The following is a 26,958-nucleotide window of genomic DNA, read 5'->3' on the forward strand; positions in this document are numbered from 1 at the left end:
TCTGATTCTTCTGCCACTCGAGACCAGCCAATGTTGCGAATACCTGCCACTAGGGGTCGCTTGAATATAATTTAGGGAGAGAGGTGGTAGAGAAACGGTTTTGATAGTTTTGCAGCGCTCATGCAACATCGCCAACAGTGTACCCAATACAATTTGCTGTATAGGTCCACTTGACAGTCTCTGTTCTCTGACGCCGCTCTTGTAGAGGCAGAACGCATCACACACGATCTGTTCAGCTTTAAGACTTTTGATGTATGGATTTGATAGTCAGTGTAGAATATTGTGTTATTGCAGAGGACGGAATTAAATAAATCTCACTAACTCCATGCACTGCTCAACGGGTAAGTCTTTTTTTAACCAGTATTCATTTGTTATAGGGCCCAGTTAAAATAAAACATTGTTCTGTTTAATATGCATATAAATACGTTCATCATAACGCTGTCTATATTGCATTATTTTCTAAAGGTGGGAGAAGTCTGTAGGGTTAGCCTATACATTACGTCAGTGGTGTAAAGTAGCCTACTTAAGTAAAAACACTTTAAATTATTACTTAAGCCGTTTATTTTTGGATAACTCTACTTTATAATTATTTTTGTTTTACTTTTACTGGTAAGGCAGGACAGAATTATGATCCCGTTCACGCACCAATCAATATAACGGGTTGTCTCTTCCCTACTGCCTCGGATCTGGAGGACTCACTAAACACAAATACTGCGTTTGTCAAAGATGTCTGAGTGTTGATGTGCCCGTGACTGTCCGTAAAAAAAACAAGAATCGTGCCTTCTGGTTTACTTAATATAAGGCTTTTGATGTATAGCATTTACTTTTACTCAAGTATGACACTACTGTACACTCAAGTAGTATTTTACATGGCGACTTATTTTTACTTGCGTCCTTTTCTATTAAAACCTCTTTACGTTTACTCAAGTATTTAGTACTTTCCCACCACAGCATTACGTTAATAATATTGTTATAACAATTGTTTATATCATGTTTATATATTTTTGTATCCCAGTGCAGTTTTTAATCAAGGATTATGACAAATATAGCATCATATTGAAGTTGGATGACATTGTATTTTGTGCAATTGCCTTTTTTGACTAGGATCAACTTTTAGCCTACATATTGCTAGTAGGCTTATCTCAACCTTTTATTGAATTAATATCCTCAATGTATCACCTTATATGCTCAAAAGACCCCCTCACCCCCACCCTTCCCCTCCAAAACAATGTCCTATTATAGTCAAATAGCCTAATCATGGTATTGCATGGTAGTGAATCCATCAACAGAACAATTACAGAAACCCCATAGGTTGGTACATCAGCTGAACAAGCCTTAACAGGCTCTGAAATCCTCATGCCTATATATTTAAAACAAAAAATATTTCACCTTTATTTAACCAGGTAGGCTAGTTGAGAACAAGTTCTCATTTGCAACTGCGACCTGGCCAAGATAAAGCATAGCAGTGTGAACAGACAACACAGAGTTACACATGGAGTAAACAATTAACAAGTCAATAACACAGTAGAAAAAAAAGGGGAGTCTATATACATTGTGTGCAAAAGGCATGAGGAGGTAGGCGAATAATTACAATTTTGCAGATTAATAACACTGGAGTGATAAATGATCAGATGGTCATGTACAGGTAGAGATATTGGTGTGCAAAAGAGCAGAAAAGTAAATAAATAAAAACAGTATGGGGATGAGGTAGGTAAAAATGGGTGGGCTATTTACCGCTAGACTATGTACAGCTGCAGCGATCGGTTAACTGCTCATGCCTACATTGAATCAAGTCTGATATAATGATATAGAATGTCTGGACTCCCCAGTCTTTGATTTGGACATTAAGGAATCCACACACCTTGTTACTGAGAACTAAACAAACAGCTGTTGAAGATGTTAACGCTCTGCACGCACATGCACACTGTTTGGCCCCTGAGGACCAGTGTGCTCTAACGTGTCCTATTCTTGTATAGGCCTACTGCCTGTGAAAGGCCAGGTTTTCCTTTACTCTGTGGCAATGAGGTTGACTTTTAAGTTTGTTGGCTGTGCCATGCACCCTTTGATATGGAATCAGTCAAACATGGCCCAGTAATAATCTATGCTATTATATTCAGTGAAATCCAAGTCAGTTTGATACAGGAATGGAGTTTCTGTGTCATGTTTTTCAAAGAGCTGCATGAGGGGCATGGATTAGTCTGTTATGGGACTGTGGCATCTGGAAATACTGGTTGCTATGTTTACATTCACTCCATATACTATGTTTACATTCACTCCATATGCTATGTTTACATTCACTCCATATACTATGTTTACATTCACTCCATATACTATGTTTACATTCACTCCATATACTATGTTTACATTCACTCCATATACTATGTTTACATTCACTCCATATGCTATGTTTACATTCACTCCATATACTATGTTTACATTCACTCCATATACTATGTTTACATTCACTCCATATACTATGTTTACATTCACTCCATATACTATGTTTACATTCACTCCATATACTATGTTTACATTCACTCCATATACTATGTTTTATTCACGATAAGATGTCAGAACTTAATGTGTATAGTGGAAAAAGAGAGGAGCCGTTTTAAACTTTGCCCAATGGGCAGACGGCATGTTTGAACCCAGACGGTTTATGTCGTAAAAGACCCAATGAACTGCCTATAAAAGACTGGTGGGTTCGCTCTGATCTGGTCGTGTGGCTTTTATCAGTTTCTTTTTCATTGTCTAAGTGGAGGTTGCCTCTGTAGCTGATCTGAGATCAGTTTGGATATGTACCTCCACAGGAGAAGGGATAATCATTGTGGTTGTGTAAACTGGTCCTAAATCAGCTCTTAGGGACACCCTCTGCCTGGAGGGCTGTTTCTCCTTGCTTTGTCACAACCTCCCACTGGCTCTCTTAAACAAGTGGATTTCCCGGCAACGCAGACACTGGAGCATAACCACAAGTGTTTTTTATAGCCGCTGAACCACGCTGAGCTTGGCTGGCAGACCTCTAAGCCCATGCCCAGACAGACAGTGCTTTACAGTAGGCCTGAATCCTCTAGGCTGCTGTATGTGTACATCCACCATGCTCCATCATGGCTAGTACTGGCTGTTAGGGTGGTTCCTCTGTTTCTCCTGTCGTGGACTCATCTTGCGTCGTTCACAGATTTTTGCTCCTGGTTTGATTGCACAAACTTGTTTTTTTGAGACCGGGGGCTGGTGCATTGCAGACATCAAAGCAGCACAGCTGGCCTTCTGTTTGCCAGGTGATTACAGTCCCAGTGGGTAGGAGTGCAGCACAGCTGGCCTTCTGTTTGCCAGGTGATTACAGTCCCAGTGGGTAGGAGTGCAGCACAGGGGTTAAGACCTATAATCTGACAGAACTGATGAATATGCTGGTGTTGTTGATCTGTTGAGTCAATCCCCATGGCGATAGCCCCTCAGACTAACAACACTGTTTGTGTCACTTAGCGTAACCAACCTGGTGCGGTGCAATGCTACTGAAAATAAGCTCCACTTGATTAGAGCTACCGAGCCATTATCCAGTTTAGTTTTCATCCACTAAGCAGAGTGTTAGAATGCTACAGTACATCAAAGGTTCGAATGCAATGTTATACAGTGGCAAGAAAAAGGGTTCAAATACTTTTTCTTATCTGGATTAGATCTGATCTTCATCTAAATCACAGCAACAGAGACAGTCTGCTTAAACTAATAACACACCAATTATTGTATTTTTCTTGTCCATACTGAAAACATAATTTAAACATTCACAGTATAGGTTGGAAAAAGTATGTGAACCCCTAGGCTAATGACTTCTCCAAAAGATAATTGGAGTCAGGAGTCAGCTAACCTGGAGTCCAATCAATGAGACGAGATTGGAGATATTGGTTAGAGCTGCCCTGCCCTATAAAAACACTCACAAAATTTGAGTTTGCGATTCACAAGAAGCATTGCCTGATGGGAACCATGTCTCGAACAAGAGAGATCTCAGAAGACCTATAATTGTTGACTTGCATAAAGCTGGAAAGGGTTCCAAAAGTATCTCTAAAAGCCTTGATGTTCATCAGTCCACAGTAAGATAAATTGTCTAGAAGTGGAGAAAGTTCAGCACTGTTGCTACTCTCCCCAGGAGTGGCCGTCCTGCAAAGATGACTGCAAGAGCACAGAGCAGAATGCTCAATGAGGTTAAGAAGAATTCTAGAGTGTCATCTAAAGACTTACAGAAATCTCTGGAACATGCTAACTTCTCTGTTGACGAGTCTACGATACATAAAACACTAAACAAGAATGGTGTTCATGGGAGGACACCACGGAAGAAGCCACCGCTGTCCCCCAAAAATATTGCTGCACATGTGAAGTTTGCAAAAGTGCACCTGGATGTTCCACAGCGCTTCTGACAAGATATTATGTGGACAGATTAAACTAAAGTTGAGTTGTTTGGAAGGAACACACACCACTGTATGGGAAAAAAAGGCACAGCACACCAACATCAAAACCTCCTCCCAACTGTAAAGTATGGTGGAGGCAGCATCATTGTTTGGGGCTGCTTTGCTGCCTCGGGGCCTAGACAGCTTGCTATCATCAACGGAAAAATGAATTCCCAAGTTTATCAAGACATTTTGCAGGAGAATGTAAGGCTTTCCGCCAATTGAAGCTCAACAGAAGTTGGGTGATGCAACAGGACAACGACACAAAACACAGAAGTAAATCAACAACAGAATGGCTTCAATAGAAGAAAATAGGACTTCTGGAGCGGCCCAGTCAGAGTCCTGACCTCAACCCGAATGAGAGTCTATGGCATGACCTCAAATGAGCGGTTCACACCAGACATCCCAAGAATATTGCTGAACTGAAACAGTTTTGTAAAGAGGAATGGTCCAAAATTCCTCCTGACCGTTGTGCAGGTCTGATCCTCAACTACAGAAAACGTTTGGTTGAGGTTATTGCTGCCAAAGGAGGGTCAACCAGATATTAAATCCAAGGGTTCACATACTTTTCCCACCCTGCACTGTGAATGCACTACACTCATGAATGAAAGACATGAAAACGTATCATTATTACGTTTTAGTTTAAGCAGAATGTGTTTGTCTATTGTTGTCTATTGTTGTGACTTAGATGAAGATCAGATGAAATTGTTTATTTTATGACCAATGTATTCAGAAATCCAGGTGATTCCAAAGGGTTCACATACTTTTTTTCTTGCCACTGTAGGTTATAATGCTCTGTTATAATTGGTTATAATGCTGAATAGAGGGTTACAATGTTGAGAGAGTTGTGTCCTCCTCTGGTTCCTAGATCCAGCTACAGGAGTCCGTCTGCCAGTAAGATGAGGTTGCTACAACACTGACCGACAACACGTCTCACACACTGGATCACAGGTAGGGGGAAGTAAAAATCTGATTCAACTTTATATGCTGAAGTTCATTGTGACTGTTGGCTGTGGATGTTCCATGGTGCTATTTTTAACAGTAGTCCTGTTCTCTATCAGTAACCTGGATGCAACACACTCCTGCAGACCAAGATGTGTGTATCTGCCCTGTCTCGGCGGCTGATGCTGTGTCTGCAGCTGTTGGTGATGGTGGTTTTCAGGACACAAGGTAGCCAACACTCAACATATTTCACTACGTTACGGTAGGTTTAGGTGCCATGTTGAATCAAAAGTAGTGGATCTTCCCTTGCAGTGAGAAAGCATGTTTGACTTGGTATGTGGTCGACCACCTTAAAATAGTGAATTGTATTGAGTTTCAGTGCTTCTCGTTGGTTGACTTCCTGTCATGTATCAGGTGAGGTCATCGCCCCCTCCAGCATGACCGCTGTGGCGGGCCTCCCCTTCACGCTGGGCTGTAACGTCACCATAGCAACTGGCGACACGGTCAAGCAGGTCCGCTGGCTGAACAAACACAAGCAGGTTCTCCTGGCGTACGAGCCAGGCGAGTCGGTCAGAACCACCTCCCGCCAAGACGACGTGGAACTAACTTCCTCGCACCGCAACGTTAGCGCCATCACCATCAAGAGGGTGGGGCCTAACGACGAGGGCTGCTACCGCTGCATCTTTGACATCTACCCCAGTGGAGCACAGGAGGGAATGACCTGCCTCAGTATCGAAGGTGAGTTTGGCCTCAGTTTAAACAAGGTGGTTTGGTAAACCACGCTCATGTGATGAGTAGCATTGCCTGAGACCTGAAGACTTGCATTAGTGCCCAGAGGTAATGCATAGGCTTTAGTTCAGCATGCTCGGTCAGTCACACTAGCAAGGACTTCCAGATATACTGTAGATTCCAGGACTATGGCATGCAATAGCTTCCTTAATTTCTCCTCCTCAAATACTCTCTCTCCAGCACCAGGTGGCCTTCCTCATAGGGTTGGCACAATCCCAATTGTTACATTTTTCTAAAATAGAAAACAAATCCTCCTGTGAATTTGTTTGTAGTTCCCATGTTTTTCAGCGCAGTTGATTTGTCTGCTGATTGTGTAAGGTCATGAAAAGTCAGCATGCTCACTTGGCCCTCCCATCCCAGAATATATCAGTTGTGGATAATCAGAAACAGGAAGTGGGTTGAGGTCAGCCATACTCAACAGACCAGGGCCCCGAGACTTTCTCTGAATATAACGACCACAACAAGAGGACACCTCTAACCCTCTGTTGTATTACTGCCCCAAAATATGCGCTATATATACAGCAGTATGTGGACACCCCTTCAAATGGTTGGATTCGGCTATTTCAGCCACACCCATTTCTGACAGATGTATAAAATCGAACACACAGCCATGCAATGTCCATAGACAAACATTGGCAGTAGAATGGCCTTCCTGAAGAGCTCAGTGACTTTCAACGTGGCACCGTCATAGGATGCCACCTTTCCAACAAGTCAGTTGGTCAAATGTCTGCCTTGCTAGAGCTGCCCCAGTCAACTGTAAGTGCTGTTATTGTGAAGTGGAAATGTCTAGGAGCCACAACGGCTCAGCCACGAAGTGGTAGGCCACACAAGCTCACAGAACAGGAGTGCTGAATGCATAGCTCATAAAATTAATCTTTCCTCGGTTGTAACACTCACTACCGAGTTCTAAACTGCCTCTAGAAGCATCATCAGCAAAAGAGCTGTTCGTCAGGAGCTTCATGAAATGGGTTTCCACGGCCGAGCAGCCACACACAAGCCTAAGATCACCATGCTCAATGCCAAGTATCGGCTGGAATGGTGTAAATCTCGCGCCATGGGATTGTGGAAATGCATTCTCTGGAGTTATGAATCACGCTTCACCATCTGGCAGTCCGACAGACGAATCTGGGTTTGGCGGATGCCAGGAGAACGCTGCCTGCCCCAATACATAATGCCCGAATGCAAAAATTGGCAAAAGTTTGGGGAAGGCCCTTTCCTGTTTCAGCATGACAATGCCCCCGTGCACAAAGCGAGGTCCATACAGAAATGGTTTATCGAGATCATTATGGAAGAACTTCGGGGCGGCAGCGTAGCCTAGTGGTTAGAGTGTTGGACTAGTAACCGAAAGGTTGCAAGTTCAAATCCCCGAGCTGACAAGGTACAAATCTGTCGTTCTGCCCCTGAACAAGGCTCTTAACCCACTGTTCGTAGGCCGTCATTGTAAATAAGAATTTGTTCTTAACTGACTTGCCTAGTTAAATAAAGGTTAAAAATTATATAAAAAAATAAAAACCTTGACTGGCCTCAACTTGACTGACCTCAACCCCATCGAATACCTTTGGGATGAATTGGAACGCCTACTGCGAACCAGGCCTAAGTGCCCAACCACACTAATGCTCTTGTGGCTGAATGGATGCAAGCAAGTCCCCACAGAAATGTTCCAATATCTAGTGGAAAACCCTCCCGAAAGAGTGGAGGCTGTTATAGGGGGACCAACTCCATATTAATGCCCATGATTTTTGAATGAGATGTTCGACAAGCAAGTGTCCACATACTTTTGACTCTCAACCTTCGTCTCTCCCGAGCCCGTACGGGAGTTGTAGCGATGAGACAAGATAGTAGCTACTAACAATTGGATACCACGAAATTGGGGAGAAAAAGGGGTACAATTTAAAAGGAAAAAAAAGAAAAAAGAAAAAAAGAAATGTAAGCCTCCAAACACTTTGTCTCTCTAACCCACCACTATGAATGTGCTCCTCCCATTCCAACGCTCACCTATTGATACCTTCCTCTGTCTCCCTGTGTCTGACCCAGTCAAAGTGGGCAATGAGGGTAATAAAACAGCCATCAGCGGGAAGCTGGCCACCATGTCCTGCTGGTACGGCCTCCCAGACAGGGTACGCCAGGTCCTGTGGAGAAAGACTGCAGAGCAGGGCGACACGGCCACGTTGGCCTCCTTTGCCAAGCGAGGCCAACCCAGCATTGAGGAACCTTATCGGGGACGCATGACCCTGAACCCCTCCCTGGGAGACACACAGCTCTCCATCAGGCCGGTGAAGACGGAGGACGAGGGCTGCTACACCTGCGAGTTCCACACTTACCCAGAAGGCACCAGGAGCGCCACGGCCTGCCTCTTTGTATATGGTGTGTATGGATGGGGGTTATTAGGGGTCATTTGGAAGGTTGTATTGTTGTATTATATCTCAGGGAGTATATCCACTGAGGCTATTGCTGTAAGGAAGGTTTTAATTGATTATGGTTTTTGCTGGAATTTCCTGTTCCCAATCTTCACTGATAAAGATGTGGCTCAAAACCAGTAGCAGTCATCTACTGCCCAGCCATTCTAGTATATTTTATATTTAGTTTGTTGGAAAACGTAGCCATGTGCCCCAAGGTAGTCAGTTGTTGTGCTCATTGAAGGCCAAACAGGCCCATTGAGACTGGATGAGAGGATGTGTGTTTATGTCTATACACTCCAGGTCATTAAAGGGCCATGTGTAATCACACTGTAATCACACGGTAAACACACTGTAAACACACTGTAATCACACTGTAATCACACTGTAAAAATGTGATGATTTCCCGGATGATGTTGCCATAGTAGACATTCTAATAGTAGATTGGAAGGAATAGTAGATAGGAAGGAAGTCGTATTATAAGATGATACACTTCTCCCTGTGTGTGTGTGTGTGTGTGTGTGTGTGTGTTTCCCAGATATAGCACAGGAAAGGGAAAAGCTTTATGTAGCCGATGGGAGGAGCCAGAATGGGTCACAATGCTACTGTTTAGACCTGCTGTGGAGACACTCTATTGTACAGTTACTAAACCCAGGGCCCTTTAGGGGTGGAAGGCTATAGAGAGAGATACCCTCCTGTAGGTTTATACTCTAACCCTGGAGGATGGTATCTCTCCATGAACAGGGTTGGAGTATAAACCTACAGGAGGGTCTCTCTCCAGGAACAGGGTTGGAGTATAAACCTACAGGATGGTATCTCTCCAGGAACAGGGTTGGAGTATAAACCTACAGGATGGTATATCTCCAGGAACAGGGTTGGAGTATAAACCTACAGGATGGTATATCTCCAGGAACAGGGTTGGAGTATAAACCTACAGGAGGGTCTCTCTCCAGGAACAGGGTTGGAGTATAAACCTACAGGAGGGTATCTCTCCAGGAACAGGGTTGGAGTATAAACCTACAGGATGGTATATCTCCAGGAACAGGGTTGGAGTATAAACCTACAGGAGGGTCTCTCTCCAGGAACAGGGTTGGAGTTTAAACCTACAGGAGGGTCTCTCCAGGAACAGGGTTGGAGTATAAACCTACAGGAGGGTCTCTCTCCAGGAACAGGGTTGGAGTTTAAACCTACAGGAGGGTCTCTCTCCAGGAACAGGGTTGGAGTATAAACCTACAGGAGGGTCTCTCCAGGAACAGGGTTGAGCTGTTTTAGTGCATTCTGCCCACTGAAATATAAGAACCACAAATGTTATGCCCCTTGGTGGCATACTGAGATAGATACAAGTATTTCACACTGGAGACTCAACATGGCCTATTGTAATGTCACAGTTATGGAATGGAAGTTATAGAATTTGACTTTGACAGAATGCCTCTTAGATGCTGTGTGGCTGTCTATGGACTATTTACAGTCCTCTTAGATGCTGTGTGGCTGTCTATGGACTGATTTACAGTCCCCTTAGATGCTGTGTGGCTGTCTATGGTCTGATTACAGTCCTCTTAGATGCTGTGTGGCTGTCTATGGACTGATTACAGTCCTCTTAGATGCTGTGTGGCTGTCTATGGACTGATTACAGTCCTCTTAGATGCTGTGTGGCTGTCTATGGACTGATTACAGTCCTCTTAGATGCTGTGTGGCTGTCTATGGACTGATTACAGTCCTCTTAGATGCTGTGTGGCTGTCTATGGACTGATTACAGTCCTCTTAGATGCTGTGTGGCTGTCTATGGACTGATTACAGTCCTCTTAGATGCTGTGTGGCTGTCTATGGACTGATTACAGTCCTCTTAGATGCTGTGTGGCTGTCTATGGACTGATTACAGTCCTCTTAGATGCTGTGTGGCTGTCTATGGACTGATTACACTCCTCTTAGATGCTGTGTATGTACAAGTATTTCACACTGGAGACTCAACATGGCCTATTGTAATTTCACAGTTATGGAATGGAAGTTATAGAATTAGACTTTGACAGAATGCCTCTTAGATGCTGTGTGGCTGTCTATGGACTGATTACAGTCCTCTTAGATGCTGTGTGGCTGTCTATGGACTGATTACAGTCCTCTTAGATGCTGTGTGGCTGTCTATGGACTGATTACAGTCCTCTTAAATGCTGTGTGGCTGTCTATGGACTGATTACAGTCCTCTTAGATGCTGTGTGGCTGTCTATGGACTGATTACAGTCCTCTTAGATGCTGTGTGGCTGTCTATGGACTGATTTACAGTCCTCTTAGATGCTGTGTGGCTGTCTATGGACTGATTACAGTCCTCTTAGATGCTGTGTGGCTGTCTATGGACTGATTACAGTCCTCTTAGATGCTGTGTGGCTGTCTATGGACTGATTACAGTCTTCTTAGATGCTGTGTGGCTGTCTATGGACTGATTACAGTCCTCTTAGATGCTGTGTGGCTGTCTATGGACTGATTACAGTCCTCTTAGATGCTGTGTGGCTGTCTATGGACTGATTACAGTCCTCTTAGATGCTGTGTGGCTGTCTATGGACTGATTACAGTCCTCTTAGATGCTGTGTGGCTGTCTATGGACTGATTACAGTCCTCTTAGATGCTGTCTATGGTCTGATTACAGTCCTCTTAGATGCTGTGTGGCTGTCTATGGACTGATTACAGTCCTCTTAGATGCTGTGTGGCTGTCTATGGACTGATTACAGTCCTCTTAGATGCTGTGTGGCTGTCTATGGTCTGATTACAGTCCTCTTAGATGCCGTGTGGCCGTCTATGGACTGATTTACTACAGTCCTCTTAGATGCTGTGTGGCTGTCTATGGTCTGATTACAGTCCTCTTAGATGCTGTGTGGCTGTCTATGGACTGATTTACTACAGTCCTCTTAGATGCTGTGTGGCTGTCTATGGACTGATTTACTACAGTCCTCTTAGATGCTGTGTGGCTGTCTATGGACTGATTACAGTCCTCTTAGATGCTGTGTGGCTGTCTATGGACTGATTACAGTCCTCTTAGATGCTGTGTGGCTGTCTATGGACTGATTTACTACAGTCCTCTTAGATGCTGTGTGGCTGTCTATGGTCTGATTACAGTCCTCTTAGATGCTGTGTGGCTGTCTATGGACTGATTTACTACAGTCCTCTTAGATGCTGTGTGGCTGTCTATGGACTGATTTACTACAGTCGTCTTAGATGCTGTGTGGTTGTCTATGGTCTGATTACAGTCCTCTTAGATGCTGTGTGGCTGTCTATGGACTGATTTACTACAGTCCTCTTAGATGCTGTGTGGCTGTCTATGGACTGATTACAGTCCTCTTAGATGCTGTGTGGCTGTCCATGGACTGATTACAGTCCTCTTAGATGCTGTGTGGCTGTCTATGGACTGATTTACTACAGTCCTCTTAGATGCTGTGTGGCTGTCTATGGACTGATTTACTACAGTCCTCTTAGATGCTGTGTGGCTGTCTATGGACTGATTTACTACAGTCCTCTTAGATGCTGTGTGGCTGTCTATGGACTGATTTACTACAGTCCTCTTAGATGCTGTGTGGCTGTCTATGGTCTGATTACAGTCCTCTTAGATGCTGTGTGGCTGTCTATGGACTGATTTACTACAGTCCTCTTAGATGCTGTGTGGCTGTCTATGGACTGATTTACTACAGTCCTCTTAGATGCTGTGTGGCTGTCTATGGACTGATTTACTACAGTCCTCTTAGATGCTGTGTGGCTGTCTATGGACTGATTACAGTCCTCTTAGATGCTGTGTGGCTGTCTATGGTCTGATTACAGTCCTCTTAGATGCTGTGTGGCTGTCTATGGACTGATTTACTACAGTCCTCTTAGATGCTGTGTGGCTGTCTATGGACTGATTTACTACAGTCCTCTTAGATGCTGTGTGGCTGTCTATGGTCTGATTACAGTCCTCTTAGATGCTGTGTGGCTGTCTATGGACTGATTTACTACAGTCCTCTTAAATGCTGTGTGGCTGTCTATGGACTGATTACAGAATGTGAGTGTTGGGACTTGGGAGTGATAAAGTTGTTAGACGGGTGATGATTCTGGAGACAGGAAAGAGGTGATTTAAATGGGCTGAGACCCAAGGAATGACTGGGTCACTGTTTTCCCTAGACACAGGCCCTCTGTGTGTGTGTGTGTGGTGCTCTAATCAGTATGTCTCTGTGTGAGTCCCTCTGCTCCAATCTCATCTGAACAGCCCTGCTTTTGTCCACTGTAAAAACATCAGTAAACCCAGGCACCGATGCCCATCTGTCGTTCCGTCTTGTTTCCATGTTGTGCATTCTGATATAGTGAGGTCTCATTGTGTCAGATGGAGACTGGAGGGTTGGAGGCCATGTTCTGTTTCCATGTTGTGCAGTCTGATATAGTGAGGTCTCATTGTGTCAGATGGAGACTGGAGGGTTGAAGGCCATGTTCTGTTTCCATGTTGTGCAGTCTGATATAGTGAGGTCTCATTGTGTCAGATGGAGACTGGAGGGTTGGAGGCCATGTTCTGTTTCCATGTTGTGCAGTCTGATATAGTGAGGTCTCATTGTGTCAGGTGGAGACTGGAGGATTGGAGGCCATGTTCTGTTTCCATGTTGTGCAGTCTGATATAGTGAGGTCTCATTGTGTCAGATGGAGACTGGAGGGTTGAAGACCATGTTCTGTTTCCATGTTGTGCAGTCTGATATAGTGAGGTCTCATTGTGTCAGATGGAGACTGGAGGGTTGGAGGCCATGTTCTGTTTCCATGTTGTGCAGTCTGATATAGTGAGGTCTCATTGTGTCAGATGGAGACTGGAGGGTTGAAGGCCATGTTCTGTTTCCATGTTGTGCAGTCTGATATAGTGAGGTCTCATTGTGTCAGATGGAGACTGGAGGGTTGGAGGCCATGTTCTGTTTACATGTTGTGCATTCTGATATAGTGAGGTCTCATTGTGTCAGATGGAGACTGGAGGGTTGGAGGCCATGTTCTGTTTCCATGTTGTGCAGTCTGATATAGTGAGGTCTCATTGTGTCAGGTGGAGACTGGAGGATTGGAGGCCATGTTCTGTTTCCATGTTGTGCAGTCTGATATAGTGAGGTCTCATTGTGTCAGATGGAGACTGGAGGGTTGAAGGCCATGTTCTGTTTCCATGTTGTGCAGTCTGATATAGTGAGGTCTCATTGTGTCAGATGGAGACTGGAGGGTTGGAGGCCATGTTCTGTTTCCATGTTGTGCACCAGACAAGATAACACCAGTCTGACTACATCAGACAAGATAACACCAGTCTGACTACATCAGACAAGATAACACCAGTCTGACTACATCAGACAAGATAACACCAGTCTGACTACATCAGACAAGATAACACCAGTCTGACTACATCAGACAAGATAACACCAGTCTGACTACATCAGACAAGATAACACCAGTCTGACTACATCAGACAAGATAACACCAGTCTGACTACATCAGACAAGATAACACCAGTCTGACTACATCAGACAAGATAACACCAGTCTGACTACATCAGACAAGATAACACCAGTCTGACTACATCAGACAAGATAACACCAGTCTGACTACATCAGACAGGATAACACCAGTCAGACCACACCAGACAAGATAACATCAGTCAGACCACACCAGACAAGGTAACACCAGACAGGATAACATCAGTCAGACCACACCAGACAAGGTAACACCAGACAGGATAACATCAGACAAGACCACACCAGACAAGATAACATCAGTCAGACCACACCAGACAAGGTAACACCAGACAGGATAACATCAGTCAGACACCACTGGAGGACTGGAGTTGAGAACCACTGTCTTACACTGTATATATATACTGTCATTCACCATAAACATGATCTCTCATCCATTGTGTGTGATGTCTCCCTCAGTGCTGCCCAACCCAGAGATCACCCACGTGACCTCCAGCGGGGTCATCGAGGCCAACTGCACGGCCGCAGCCCGTCCTGCAGCCCAGATGGTATGGAATGTGGAGGGGGACAACCGGACGCTGGGGCCGTCCGTGTCCTCGTCCTACGACCAGGGGGACGGCACCACCCTGGTCACCAGCACCCTCCTCCTCCAGGAGGCCCTGCCCCACGACCAATCCGTCAAATGCATGGTGCACCACCGAGGCCTGGACTCGCCCATGTCCGTCAACCTCAATGGTGAGCAGAGAATCACATTGGCTCAATAAAGATGTATATATTAGCAGTAAATCATTAATATATGTCTTATAAAAGATCTAATAAAGGTATATTAGTTATACTTTTTTAATTAAAAAAAACAGATTTTTTTCTGCTTATGAAGACAAGTCTGCTTAATAGCCCTCGCAATGTGACAGTGCTGGGTTCACATAGTATTTTTTTTCTTTCAAATGCCATACATTGAGTGCGATGGGCAGGGTTTGCACTTTTAGGACTATTGTTTTGGGTCCATTCCGCCAGGCGAGGTCAATCAAGCCCAGGACTTGGGGCCACTATTTGAACCCAGGTCTGCATTGTGGTTCAACATGTGTAGAGTTGTGTGTTGAAATCCTGTATTGTAACTGTCCTGATCTAGTTTTGTGATTGTATCCATTTGGGGGAGTGATTCTTAGGAAAGCTTCAGTTGCTATTCTAGTTGTGTACAATTATGGCTCGTTTGATACACCATTAAGTGCTACAGTTTCCAGGAAGTGGAAAACCAAAATAAGCGTCAAGCCTTTTCCACAGTACGTCTATCTCTCTTGTTGTGAAGCTCATATCATGAGTTATGGTCAAAATGAGGCATAGTTTAATGTCCTTGAAGTCAATATTGTGGTCCTGTCTGGCTCAGTTGGTCATGACGCTAGCAACGCCAGGGTCCTGGCTTCGATTCCCAGGGGGTCAGATTTGTTTACCAAAATGTATGCGCTCAGTGTACTGTGAGTCATTTTGGATAAAAGCGCCTGCTAACTGGTATATGCTATCAAATTGTATTTGTCACATGTGCCGAATACAACAGCTGTAGACCTTACAGTGAAATACTTACTTACAAGCCCTTAAACAACAACGCAGTTTTAAGAAAATAGAAAAACAAAACAAAAAAAAGTAAGAGATAAGAATAACAAATAATTATAGAGCATAAGCAAATAACAATAGAGGGGCTTTATATACAGGGGGCACCTGTACAGAGTCAATGTGGAGGCTATATACAGGGGGTACCTGTACAGAGTCAATGTGGAGGCTATATACAGGGGGTACCTGTACAGAGTCAATGTGGAGGCTATATACAGGGGGTACCTGTACAGAGTCAATGTGGAGGCTATATACAGGGGGTACCGGTACAGAGTCAATGTGGAGGCTATATACAGGGGGTACCTGTACAGAGTCAATGTGGAGGCGATATACAGGGGTACCTGTACAGAGTCAATGTGGAGGCTATATACAGGGGGTACCTGTACAGAGTCAATGTGGAGGCTATATACAGGGGGTACCTGTACAGAGTCAATGTGGAGGCTATATACAGGGGTACCTGTACAGAGTCAATGTGGAGGCTATATACAGGGGGTACCTGTACAGAGTCAATGTGGAGGCTATATACAGGGGGTACTGGTACAGAGTCAATGTGGAGACTATATACAGGGGGTACCTGTACAGAGTCAATGTGGAGACTATACAGGGGGTACCTGTACAGAGTCAATGTGGAGGCTATATACAGAGGGTACCGGTACAGAGTCAATGTGGAGGCTATATACAGGGGGTACCTGTACAGAGTCAATGTGGAGGCTATATACAGGGGGTACTGGTACAGAGTCAATGTGGAGGCTATATACAGGGGGTACTGGTACAGAGTCAATGTGGAGGCTATATACAGGGGGTACCTGTACAGAGTCAATGTGGAGGCTATATACAGGGGGTACTGGTACAGAGTCAATGTGGAGGCTATATACAGGGGGTACTGGTACAGAGTCAATGTGGAGGCTATATACAGAGGGTACCGGTACAGAGTCAATGTGGAGGCTATTAGCCAAGGAAGAGCACTCTTCCTTGGCTAAATGGAGAAATCTGGAAATTGATGAAAGAACGAGATTATGCTCTAAAAATAGCCCTAAAATCTAAATTAGAGCATGACAGACGTAGGTTTACCATGTTGAGAAATAAGGTGATGAAAGAAATCAGACAGGCCAAGGCAAACTTTTTTATTAACATAATTGGTGAAGCAAAGGGAAATTCTAAATTGATATGGGAGAATCTAAAAAGTTAACAGGGAAAGACCATAGTAACACTGCAAAAAGACTAGAAATCATGGTGAATAACAATCTAACACAGGATGCAGTCGAAATAGCAATAGCCTTCAATTCCTACTTTATTGACTCTGTCAGGGTACTGACACAGAACCCCTCCACTTGTTTCTTGGGCTCAGTGCTAGTGAATGACACTCAACCTGTCTTCATCATAAGGGAGGTTTCTGAGTCAAAGGTGAACAAGGTGATTAGCTCACTAAAGAACTCTAAAGCCAAAGATGTGTTTGGGATGGACTCTACCTTTCTTAAAAACTACAAAGAGTCACTCATTGGCCCCATTACTAAGGTCACCAACACATCTATTGGTCTCGGTGTGTTTCCAAGGGTATGGAAGTCGGCCATAATAACGGCCATCTTTAAATCAGGAGACCCTGCTAACGTGAGTAACTACAGGCCCATTAGTATATTACCTGTGGTGTCAAAGGTTGTTGAAAAGTGTGTAGCAGAACAACTGATTGCCCACCTCAACAACAGCCCCTTCACATTACACTCCATGCAGTTTGGCTTCAGAGCGAAACACTCCACAGAAACGGCCAACTGCTTTCTTCTGGAAAATGTGAAGTCCAAGATGGACAAAGGGGGTGCTATTGGGGCTGTGTTTCTGGACCTAAGGAAGGCTTTTGATACTGTTAACCATGAGATTCTCATCACAAAATTGTCCAAGTTCAACTTTTCCCCTGATGCCTTGAGATGGATGAAATCATACCTTGAAGGCAGAACTCAGTGTGTCAGAGTGAGCAATGAGCTGTCGCCCACTCGTAGCTATGATGTGGGCGTGCCCCAAGGGTCAATACTGGGGCCCCTCCAGTTCAGCCTGTACATTAATGATCTGCCTTCTGTCTGTACTGGGTCTGAAGTTCAAATGTATGCAGATGATACAGTGATATATGTGCATGCAAAGAGCAAACAACAAGCTGCACAAGAACTCACTACTGTAATGGCCAGGTTACAAAGTGGCTCAGTGACTCGTGTTTGCATCTCAATGTGAAAAAAACTGTTTGCATGTTCTTCACAAAGAGGGCAACAGATGCTACTGAGCCAGATGTCTATGTGTCAGGGGAGAAGCTCCAGGTGGTATCCGATTTTAAGTACCTTGGCATCATACTTGATTCCAACCTCTCTTTTAAAAAGCATGTGAAAAAGGTAATTCAAATAACCAAATTCAACCTAGCTAATTTCCGATTTATACGAAATTGGTTGACTACAGAGGTAGCAAAACTGTACTTCAAATCTATGATACTCCCCCACTTAACATACTGCTTGACTAGTTGGGCCCAAGCTTGCTGTACAACATTAAAACCTATTCAGTCTGTCTACAAACAGGCTCTCAAAGTGCTTGATAGGAAGCCCAATAGCCATCATCATTGTCACATCCTTAGAAAGCATGAGCTCTTGAGTTGGGAAAATCTTGTGCAATACACCGACGCATGTCTTGTATTCAAGATCCTCAATGGCCTGGCTCCCCCTCCACTCGATATTTTTGTTAAACAGAAAACCCAGACATATGGCAGTAGATCCACAAGGTCTGCCATGAGAGGTGACTGTATAGTTCCCCTAAGGAAAAGCACCTTTAGTAAATCTGCATTCTCTGTGAGAGCTTCCCATGTCTGGAATACACTGCCATCAGACACACATAACTGCACCACATATCACACTTTCACAAAATGCTTGAAGACATGGCTAAAGGTCAATCAGAGTTGTGAACATGGTCCCTAGCTGTGTGTTGCCACTCCATGTTGTCTGTTGTCTGTAGCTTGTGAGATGTGGAAACACTTTGTTGCTTTTATGAATTTTGTCTTGCTGCTTTTTGTTTTATGTTGCTCTGTCTGTATGCTATGTCTTGCTTGTTCTATGTTGCTATTGTCTATATTGTAATTGTTTTTAATAACCTGCCCAGGGACTGCGGTTGAAAATTAGCCGGTTGGCTAAAACCGGCACTTTTACTGAAATGTTGATTAATGTGCACTGTCCCTGTAAAAATAAACATAAACTCAAACTTAAACTCATATACAGGGGGTACTGGTACAGAGTCAATGTGGAGGCTATATACAGGGGGTACTGGTACAGAGTCAATGTGGAGGCTATATACAGGGGGTACCTGTACAGAGTCAATGTGGAGGCTATATACAGGGGGTACTGGTACATAGTCAATGTGGAGACTATATACAGGGGGTACTGGTACAGAGTCAATGTGGAGGCTATATACAGGGGGTACTGGTACAGAGTCAATGTGGAGGCTATATACAGGGGGTACTGGTACAGAGTCAATGTGGAGACTATATACAGGGGGTACCTGTACAGAGTCAATGTGGAGGCTATATACAGAGGGTACCGGTACAGAGTCAATGTGGAGGCTATATACAGGGGGTACTGGTACAGAGTCAATGTGGAGGCTATATACAGGGGGTACTGGTACAGAGTCAATGTGGAGGCTATATACAGGGGTACCTGTACAGAGTCAATGTGGAGGCTATATACAGGGGGTACTGGTACAGAGTCAATGTGGAGGCTATATACAGGGGGTACTGGTACAGAGTCAATGTGGAGGCTATATACAGGGGGTACCTGTACAGAGTCAATGTGGAGGCTATATACAGGGGGTACTGGTACATAGTCAATGTGGAGACTATATACAGGGGGTACTGGTACAGAGTCAATGTGGAGGCTATATACAGGGGGTACTGGTACAGAGTCAATGTGGAGGCTATATACAGGGGGTACTGGTACAGAGTCAATGTGGAGACTATATACAGGGGGTACCTGTACAGAGTCAATGTGGAGGCTATATACAGAGGGTACCGGTACAGAGTCAATGTGGAGACTATATACAGGGGGTACTGGTACAGAGTCAATGTGGAGACTATATACAGGGGGTACCTGTACAGAGTCAATGTGGAGGCTATATACAGGGGGTACTGGTACAGAGTCAATGTGGAGGCTATATACAGGGGGTACTGGTACAGAGTCAATGTGGAGGCTATATACAGGGGGTACTGGTACAGAGTCAATGTGGAGGCTATATACAGGGGTACCTGTACAGAGTCAATGTGGAGGCTATATACAGGGGGTACTGGTACAGAGTCAATGTGGAGGCTATATACAGGGGGTACTGGTACAGAGTCAATGTGGAGGCTATATACAGGGGGTACCTGTACAGAGTCAATGTGGAGGCTATATACAGGGGTACTGGTACATAGTCAATGTGGAGACTATATACAGGGGGTACTGGTACAGAGTCAATGTGGAGGCTATATACAGGGGGTACTGGTACAGAGTCAATGTGGAGGCTATATACAGGGGGTACTGGTACAGAGTCAATGTGGAGACTATATACAGGGGGTACCTGTACAGAGTCAATGTGGAGGCTATATACAGAGGGTACCGGTACAGAGTCAATGTGGAGGCTATATACAGGGGGTACTGGTACAGAGTCAATGTGGAGGCTATATACAGGGGGTACTGGTACAGAGTCAATGTGGTGGCTATATACAGGGGTACCTGTACAGAGTCAATGTGGAGGCTATATACAGGGGGTACTGGTACAGAGTCAATGTGGAGGCTATATACAGGGGGTACTGGTACAGAGTCAATGTGGAGGCTATATACAGGGGGTACCTGTACAGAGTCAATGTGGAGGCTATATACAGGGGGTACTGGTACATAGTCAATGTGGAGACTATATACAGGGGGTACTGGTACAGAGTCAATGTGGAGGCTATATACAGGGGGTACTGGTACAGAGTCAATGTGGAGGCTATATACAGGGGGTACTGGTACAGAGTCAATGTGGAGACTATATACAGGGGGTACCTGTACAGAGTCAATGTGGAGGCTATATACAGAGGGTACCGGTACAGAGTCAATGTGGAGACTATATACAGGGGGTACTGGTACAGAGTCAATGTGGAGGCTATATACAGGGGGTACTGGTACAGAGTCAATGTGGAGGCTATATACAGGGGGTACCTGTACAGAGTCAATGTGGAGGCTATATACAGGGGGTACTGGTACAGAGTCAATGTGGAGGCTATATACAGGGGGTACCGGTACATAGTCAATGTGGAGGCTATATACAGGGGGTACCGGTACATAGTCAATGTGGAGACTATATACAGGGGGTACTGGTACAGAGTCAATGTGGAGGCTATATACAGGGGGTACTGGTACAGAGTCAATGTGGAGGCTATATACAGGGGGTACCTGTACAGAGTCAATGTGGAGGCTATATACAGGGGGTACTGGTACAGAGTCAATGTGGAGGCTATATACAGGGGGTACCGGTACATAGTCAATGTGGAGGCTATATACAGGGGGTACTGGTACAGAGTCAATGTGGAGGCTATATACAGGGGGTACTGGTACAGAGTCAATGTGGAGGCTATATACAGGGGGTACTGGTACAGAGTCAATGTGGAGGCTATATACAGGGGGTACTGGTACAGAGTCAATGTGGAGGCTATATACAGGGGGTACCTGTACAGAGTCAATGTGGAGGCTATATACAGGGGGTACTGGTACAGAGTCAATGTGGAGACTATATACAGGGGGTACCTGTACAGAGTCAATGTGGAGGCTATATACAGAGGGTACCGGTACAGAGTCAATGTGGAGGCTATATACAGGGGGTACCTGTACAGAGTCAATGTGGAGGCTATATACAGGGGGTACTGGTACAGAGTCAATGTGGAGGCTATATACAGGGGGTACCTGTACAGAGTCAATGTGGAGGCTATATACAGAGGGTACCTGTACAGAGTCAATGTGGAGGCTATATACAGGGGGTACTGGTACAGAGTCAATGTGGAGGCTATATACAGAGGGTACCTGTACAGAGTCAATGTGGAGGCTATATACAGGGGGTACCTGTACAGAGTCAATGTGGAGGCTATATACAGGGGGTACTGGTACAGAGTCAATGTGGAGGCTATATACAGGGGGTACTGGTACAGAGTCAATGTGGAGGCTATATACAGGGGGTACTGGTACAGAGTCAATGTGGAGGCTATATACAGGGGGTACTGGTACAGAGTCAATGTGGAGGCTATATACAGGGGGTACTGGTACAGAGTCAATGTGGAGGCTATATACAGGGGTACCTGTACAGAGTCAATGTGGAGGCTATATACAGGGGGTACTGGTACAGAGTCAATGTGGAGGCTATATACAGGGGTACTGGTACAGAGTCAATGTGGAGGCTATATACAGGGGGTACTGGTACCGAGTCAATGTGGAGGCTATATACAGGGGGTACTGGTACAGAGTCAATGTGGAGGCTATATACAGAGGGTACTGGTACAGAGTCAATGTGGAGGCTATTTACAGGGGGTACCTGTACAGAGTCAATGTGGAGACTATATACAGGGGGTACTGGTACAGAGTCAATGTGGAGGCTATATACAGGGGTACTGGTACAGAGTCAATGTGGAGGCTATATACAGGGGGTACTGGTACCGAGTCAATGTGGAGGCTATATACAGAGGGTACTGGTACAGAGTCAATGTGGAGGCTATATACAGAGGGTACTGGTACAGAGTCAATGTGGAGGCTATTTACAGGGGGTACCTGTACAGAGTCAATGTGGAGACTATATACAGGGGGTACTGGTACAGAGTCAATGTGGAGGCTATATACAGGGGGTACCGGTACAGAGTGAATGTGGAGGCTATATACAGGGGGTACTGGTACAGAGTCAATGTGGGGGCTATATACAGGGGGTACTGGTACAGAGTCAATGTGGGGGCTATATACAGGGGGTACTGGTACAGAGTCAATGTGGAGGCTATATACAGGGGGTACCTGTACAGAGTCAATGTGGAGACTATATACAGGGGGTACTGGTACAGAGTCAATGTGGAGGCTATATACAGGGGGTACTGGTACAGAGTCAATGTGGAGACTATATACAGGGGGTACTGGTACAGAGTCAATGTGGAGGCTATATACAGAGGGTACTGGTACAGAGTCAATGTGGAGACTATATACAGGGGGTACTGGTACAGAGTCAATGTGGAGGCTATATACAGGGGGTACTGGTACAGAGTCAATGTGGAGGCTATATACAGGGGGTACTGGTACAGAGTCAATGTGGAGACTATATACAGGGGGTACTGGTACAGAGTCAATGTGGAGGCTATATACAGAGGGTACTGGTACAGAGTCAATGTGGAGGCTATATACAGGGGGTACTGGTACAGAGTCAATGTGGAGGCTATATACAGGGGGTACTGGTACAGAGTCAATGTGGAGGCTATATACAGAGGGTACTGGTACAGAGTCAATGTGGAGGCTATATACAGGGGGTACTGGTACAGAGTCAATGTGGAGGCTATATACAGGGGGTACTGGTACAGAGTCAATGTGGAGGCTATATACAGGGGGTACTGGTACAGAGTCAATGTGGAGGCTATATACAGGGGGTACTGGTACAGAGTCAATGTGGAGGCTATATACAGGGGGTACTGGTACAGAGTCAATGTGGAGGCTATATACAGGGGGTACTGGTACAGAGTCAATGTGGAGGCTATATACAGAGGGTACTGGTACAGAGTCAATGTGGAGGCTATATACAGGGGGTACTGGTACAGAGTCAATGTGGAGGCTATATACAGGGGGTACCTGTACAGAGTCAATGTGGAGGCTATATACAGGGGGTACTGGTACAGAGTCAATGTGGAGGCTATATACAGGGGGTACTGATACAGAGTCAATGTGGAGGCTATATACAGGGGGTACTGGTACAGAGTCAATGTGGAGGCTATATACAGGGGGTACTGGTACAGAGTCAATGTGGAGGCTATATACAGGGGGTACTGGTACAGAGTCAATGTGGAGGCTATATACAGAGGGTACTGGTACAGAGTCAATGTGGAGGCTATATACAGGGGGTACTGGTACAGAGTCAATGTGGAGGCTATATACAGGGGGTACTGGTACAGAGTCAATGTGGAGGCTATATACAGGGGGTACTGGTACAGAGTCAATGTGGAGGCTATATACAGGGGGTACTGGTACAGAGTCAATGTGGAGGCTATATACAGGGGGTACTGGTACAGAGTCAATGTGGAGGCTATATACAGGGGGTACTGGTACAGAGTCAATGTGGAGGCTATATACAGAGGGTACTGGTACAGAGTCAATGTGGAGGCTATATACAGGGGGTACTGGTACAGAGTCAATGTGGAGGCTATATACAGGGGGTACTGTACAGAGTCAATGTGGAGGCTATATACAGGGGGTACCTGTACAGAGTCAATGTGGAGGCTATATACAGGGGGTACTGGTACAGAGTCAATGTGGAGGCTATATACAGGGGGTACTGGTACAGAGTCAATGTGGAGGCTATATACAGGGGGTACTGGTACAGAGTCAATGTGGAGGCTATATACAGGGGTACTGGTACAGAGTCAATGTGGAGGCTATATACAGGGGGTACTGGTACAGAGTCAATGTGGAGGCTATATACAGGGGGTACTGGTACAGAGTCAATGTGGAGGCTATATACAGGGGGTACTGGTACAGAGTCAATGTGGAGACTATATACAGGGGGTACTGGTACAGAGTCAATGTGGAGGCTATATACAGGGGGTACTGGTACAGAGTCAATGTGGAGGCTATATACAGGAGGTACCTGTACAGAGTTAATGTGGAGGCTATATACAGGGGGTACTGGTACAGAGTCAATGTGGAGGCTATATACAGGGGGTACTGGTACAGAGTCAATGTGGAGACTATATACAGGGGGTACTGGTACAGAGTCAATGTGGAGACTATATACAGGGGGTACTGGTACAGAGTCAATGTGGAGGCTATATACAGGGGGTACTGGTACAGAGTCAATGTGGAGGCTATATACAGGGGGTACCTGTACAGAGTCAATGTGGAGGCTATATACAGGGGGTACCTGTTCAGAGTCAATGTGGTGGCTATATACAGGGGGTACTGGTACAGAGTCAATGTGGGGGCTATATACAGGGGGTACCTGTACAGAGTCAATGTGGAGACTATATACAGGGGGTACCTGTACAGAGTCAATGTGGGGGCTATATACAGGGGGTACTTGTACAGAGTCAATGTGGGGGCTATATACAGAGGGTACTGGTACAGAGTCAATGTGGAGGCTATATACAGGGGGTACCTGTACAGAGTCAATGTGGAGACTATATACAGGGGGTACCTGTACAGAGTCAATGTGGAGGCTATATACAGAGGGTACTGGTACAGAGTCAATGTGGAGGCTATATACAGGGGGTACCTGTACAGAGTCAATGTGGGGGCTATATACAGGGGGTACTGGTACAGAGTCAATGTGGGGGCTATATACAGAGGGTACTGGTACAGAGTCAATGTGGAGGCTATATACAGGGGGTACCTGTACAGAGTCAATGTGGAGACTATATACAGGGGGTACCTGTACAGAGTCAATGTGGAGGCTATATACAGAGGGTACTGGTACAGAGTCAATGTGGAGGCTATATACAGGGGGTACCGGTACAGAGTCAATGTGGAGGCTATATACAGAGGGTACTGGTACAGAGTCAATGTGGAGGCTATATACAGGGGGTACCGGTACAGAGTCAATGTGGAGGCTATATACAGGGGGTACTGGTACAGAGTCAATGTGGAGGCTATATACAGAGGGTACTGGTACAGAGTCAATGTGGAGGCTATATACAGAGGGTACTGGTACAGAGTCAATGTGGAGGCTATATACAGAGGGTACCTGTACAGAGTCAATGTGGAGGCTATATACAGAGGGTACTGGTACGGAGTCAATGTGGAGGCTATATACAGAGGGTACTGGTACAGAGTCAATGTGGAGGCTATATACAGAGGGTACTGGTACAGAGTCAATGTGGAGGCTATATACAGAGGGTACTGGTACAGAGTCAATGTGGAGGCTATATACAGAGGGTACTGGTACAGAGTCAATGTGGAGGCTATATACAGAGGGTACTGGTACAGAGTCAATGTGGAGGCTATATACAGGGGGTACCTGTACAGAGTCAATGTGGAGACTATATACAGGGGGTACCTGTACAGAGTCAATGTGGAGACTATATACAGGGGGTACTGGTACAGAGTCAATGTGGAGGCTATATACAGGGGGTACCTGTACAGAGTCAATGTGGAGACTATATACAGGGGGTACCTGTACAGAGTCAATGTGGAGGCTATATACAGGGGGTACCTGTACAAAGTCAATGTGGAGACTATATACAGGGGGTACCTGTACAAAGTCAATGTGGAGGCTATATACAGGGGGTACCGGTACAGAGTCAATGTGGAGGCTATATACAGGGGGTACTGGTACAGAGTCAATGTGGAGGCTATATACAGGGGGCACCGGTACATAGTCAATGTGGAGGCTATATACAGAGGGTACCGGTACAGAGTCAATGTGGAGGCTATATACAGGGGGTACCGGTGCAGAGTCAATGTGGAGGCTATATACAGGGGGTACCGGTACAGAGTCAATGTGCGGGGGCACCGGTGTCGAGATAATTGAGGTAATATGTACATGTAGGTAGAGTTATTAAAGTGACTATGCATAGGTAATAACAGAGTAGCAGCAGCATAGAAGGGGGGGGGGTTGACAATGCAAATAGTCTGGGTAGCCATTTGATTAGCTGTTCAGGAGTCTTGTGGCTTGAGGGTAGAAGCTGTTTAGAAGCCTCTTGGACCTAGACTTGGTGCTCCGGTACCGCTTGCCGTGCAGTAGCAGAGAGAACAGTCTATGACTAGGGTGGCTGGAGTCTCTGACAATTTTTAGGGCCTTCCTCTGATACCGGCTGGTATAGAGGTCCTGGATGGCAGGACGCTTGGGCCATACACACTACCCTCTGTAGTGCCTTGCGGTCGGAGGTCGAACAGTTGCCATACCAGGCAGTAATGCAACCCGTCAGGATGCTCTCGATGGTGCAGCTGTAAAACTTTTTGAGGATCTGAAGATCCATGCCAAATCTTTTCAGTTTCCTAGGGGGGGGGGGATAGGTTTTGTTGTGCCCTCTTCACGACTGTCTTGGGTCTTGTTAGCTTGTCGGTGATATGGATGCCAAGGAACTTGAAGCTCTCAACCTGCTCCAACCTGCCCCGTTGATGAGAATGTGGGCATGCTCGG

The 26,958-nt window shown here is 45.4% G+C and overlaps 1 protein-coding gene across 1 annotated transcript in view; it reads left to right on the forward strand.

The window, feature by feature from the left end:
* The first annotated feature begins 103 nt into the window (after positions 1 to 103).
* Positions 104 to 26,958, forward strand: part of LOC109876618 (OX-2 membrane glycoprotein) — a 38,443-nt gene continuing 11,588 nt past the window's right edge. The window contains exons 1-6 of the mRNA XM_031813281.1: positions 104 to 341; positions 5,305 to 5,387; positions 5,498 to 5,606; positions 5,793 to 6,116; positions 8,202 to 8,531; positions 14,467 to 14,742. Coding sequence (XP_031669141.1) covers positions 5,531 to 5,606; positions 5,793 to 6,116; positions 8,202 to 8,531; positions 14,467 to 14,742 — 1,006 coding nt within the window. The 5' untranslated portion in view covers positions 104 to 341; positions 5,305 to 5,387; positions 5,498 to 5,530. The remainder of the gene's footprint in view (positions 342 to 5,304; positions 5,388 to 5,497; positions 5,607 to 5,792; positions 6,117 to 8,201; positions 8,532 to 14,466; positions 14,743 to 26,958) is intronic.

This window comes from Oncorhynchus kisutch, unplaced genomic scaffold (genome assembly GCF_002021735.2).
Source record: "Oncorhynchus kisutch isolate 150728-3 unplaced genomic scaffold, Okis_V2 Okis05a-Okis16b_hom, whole genome shotgun sequence".
Classification (NCBI taxonomy): domain Eukaryota; kingdom Metazoa; phylum Chordata; class Actinopteri; order Salmoniformes; family Salmonidae; genus Oncorhynchus; species Oncorhynchus kisutch.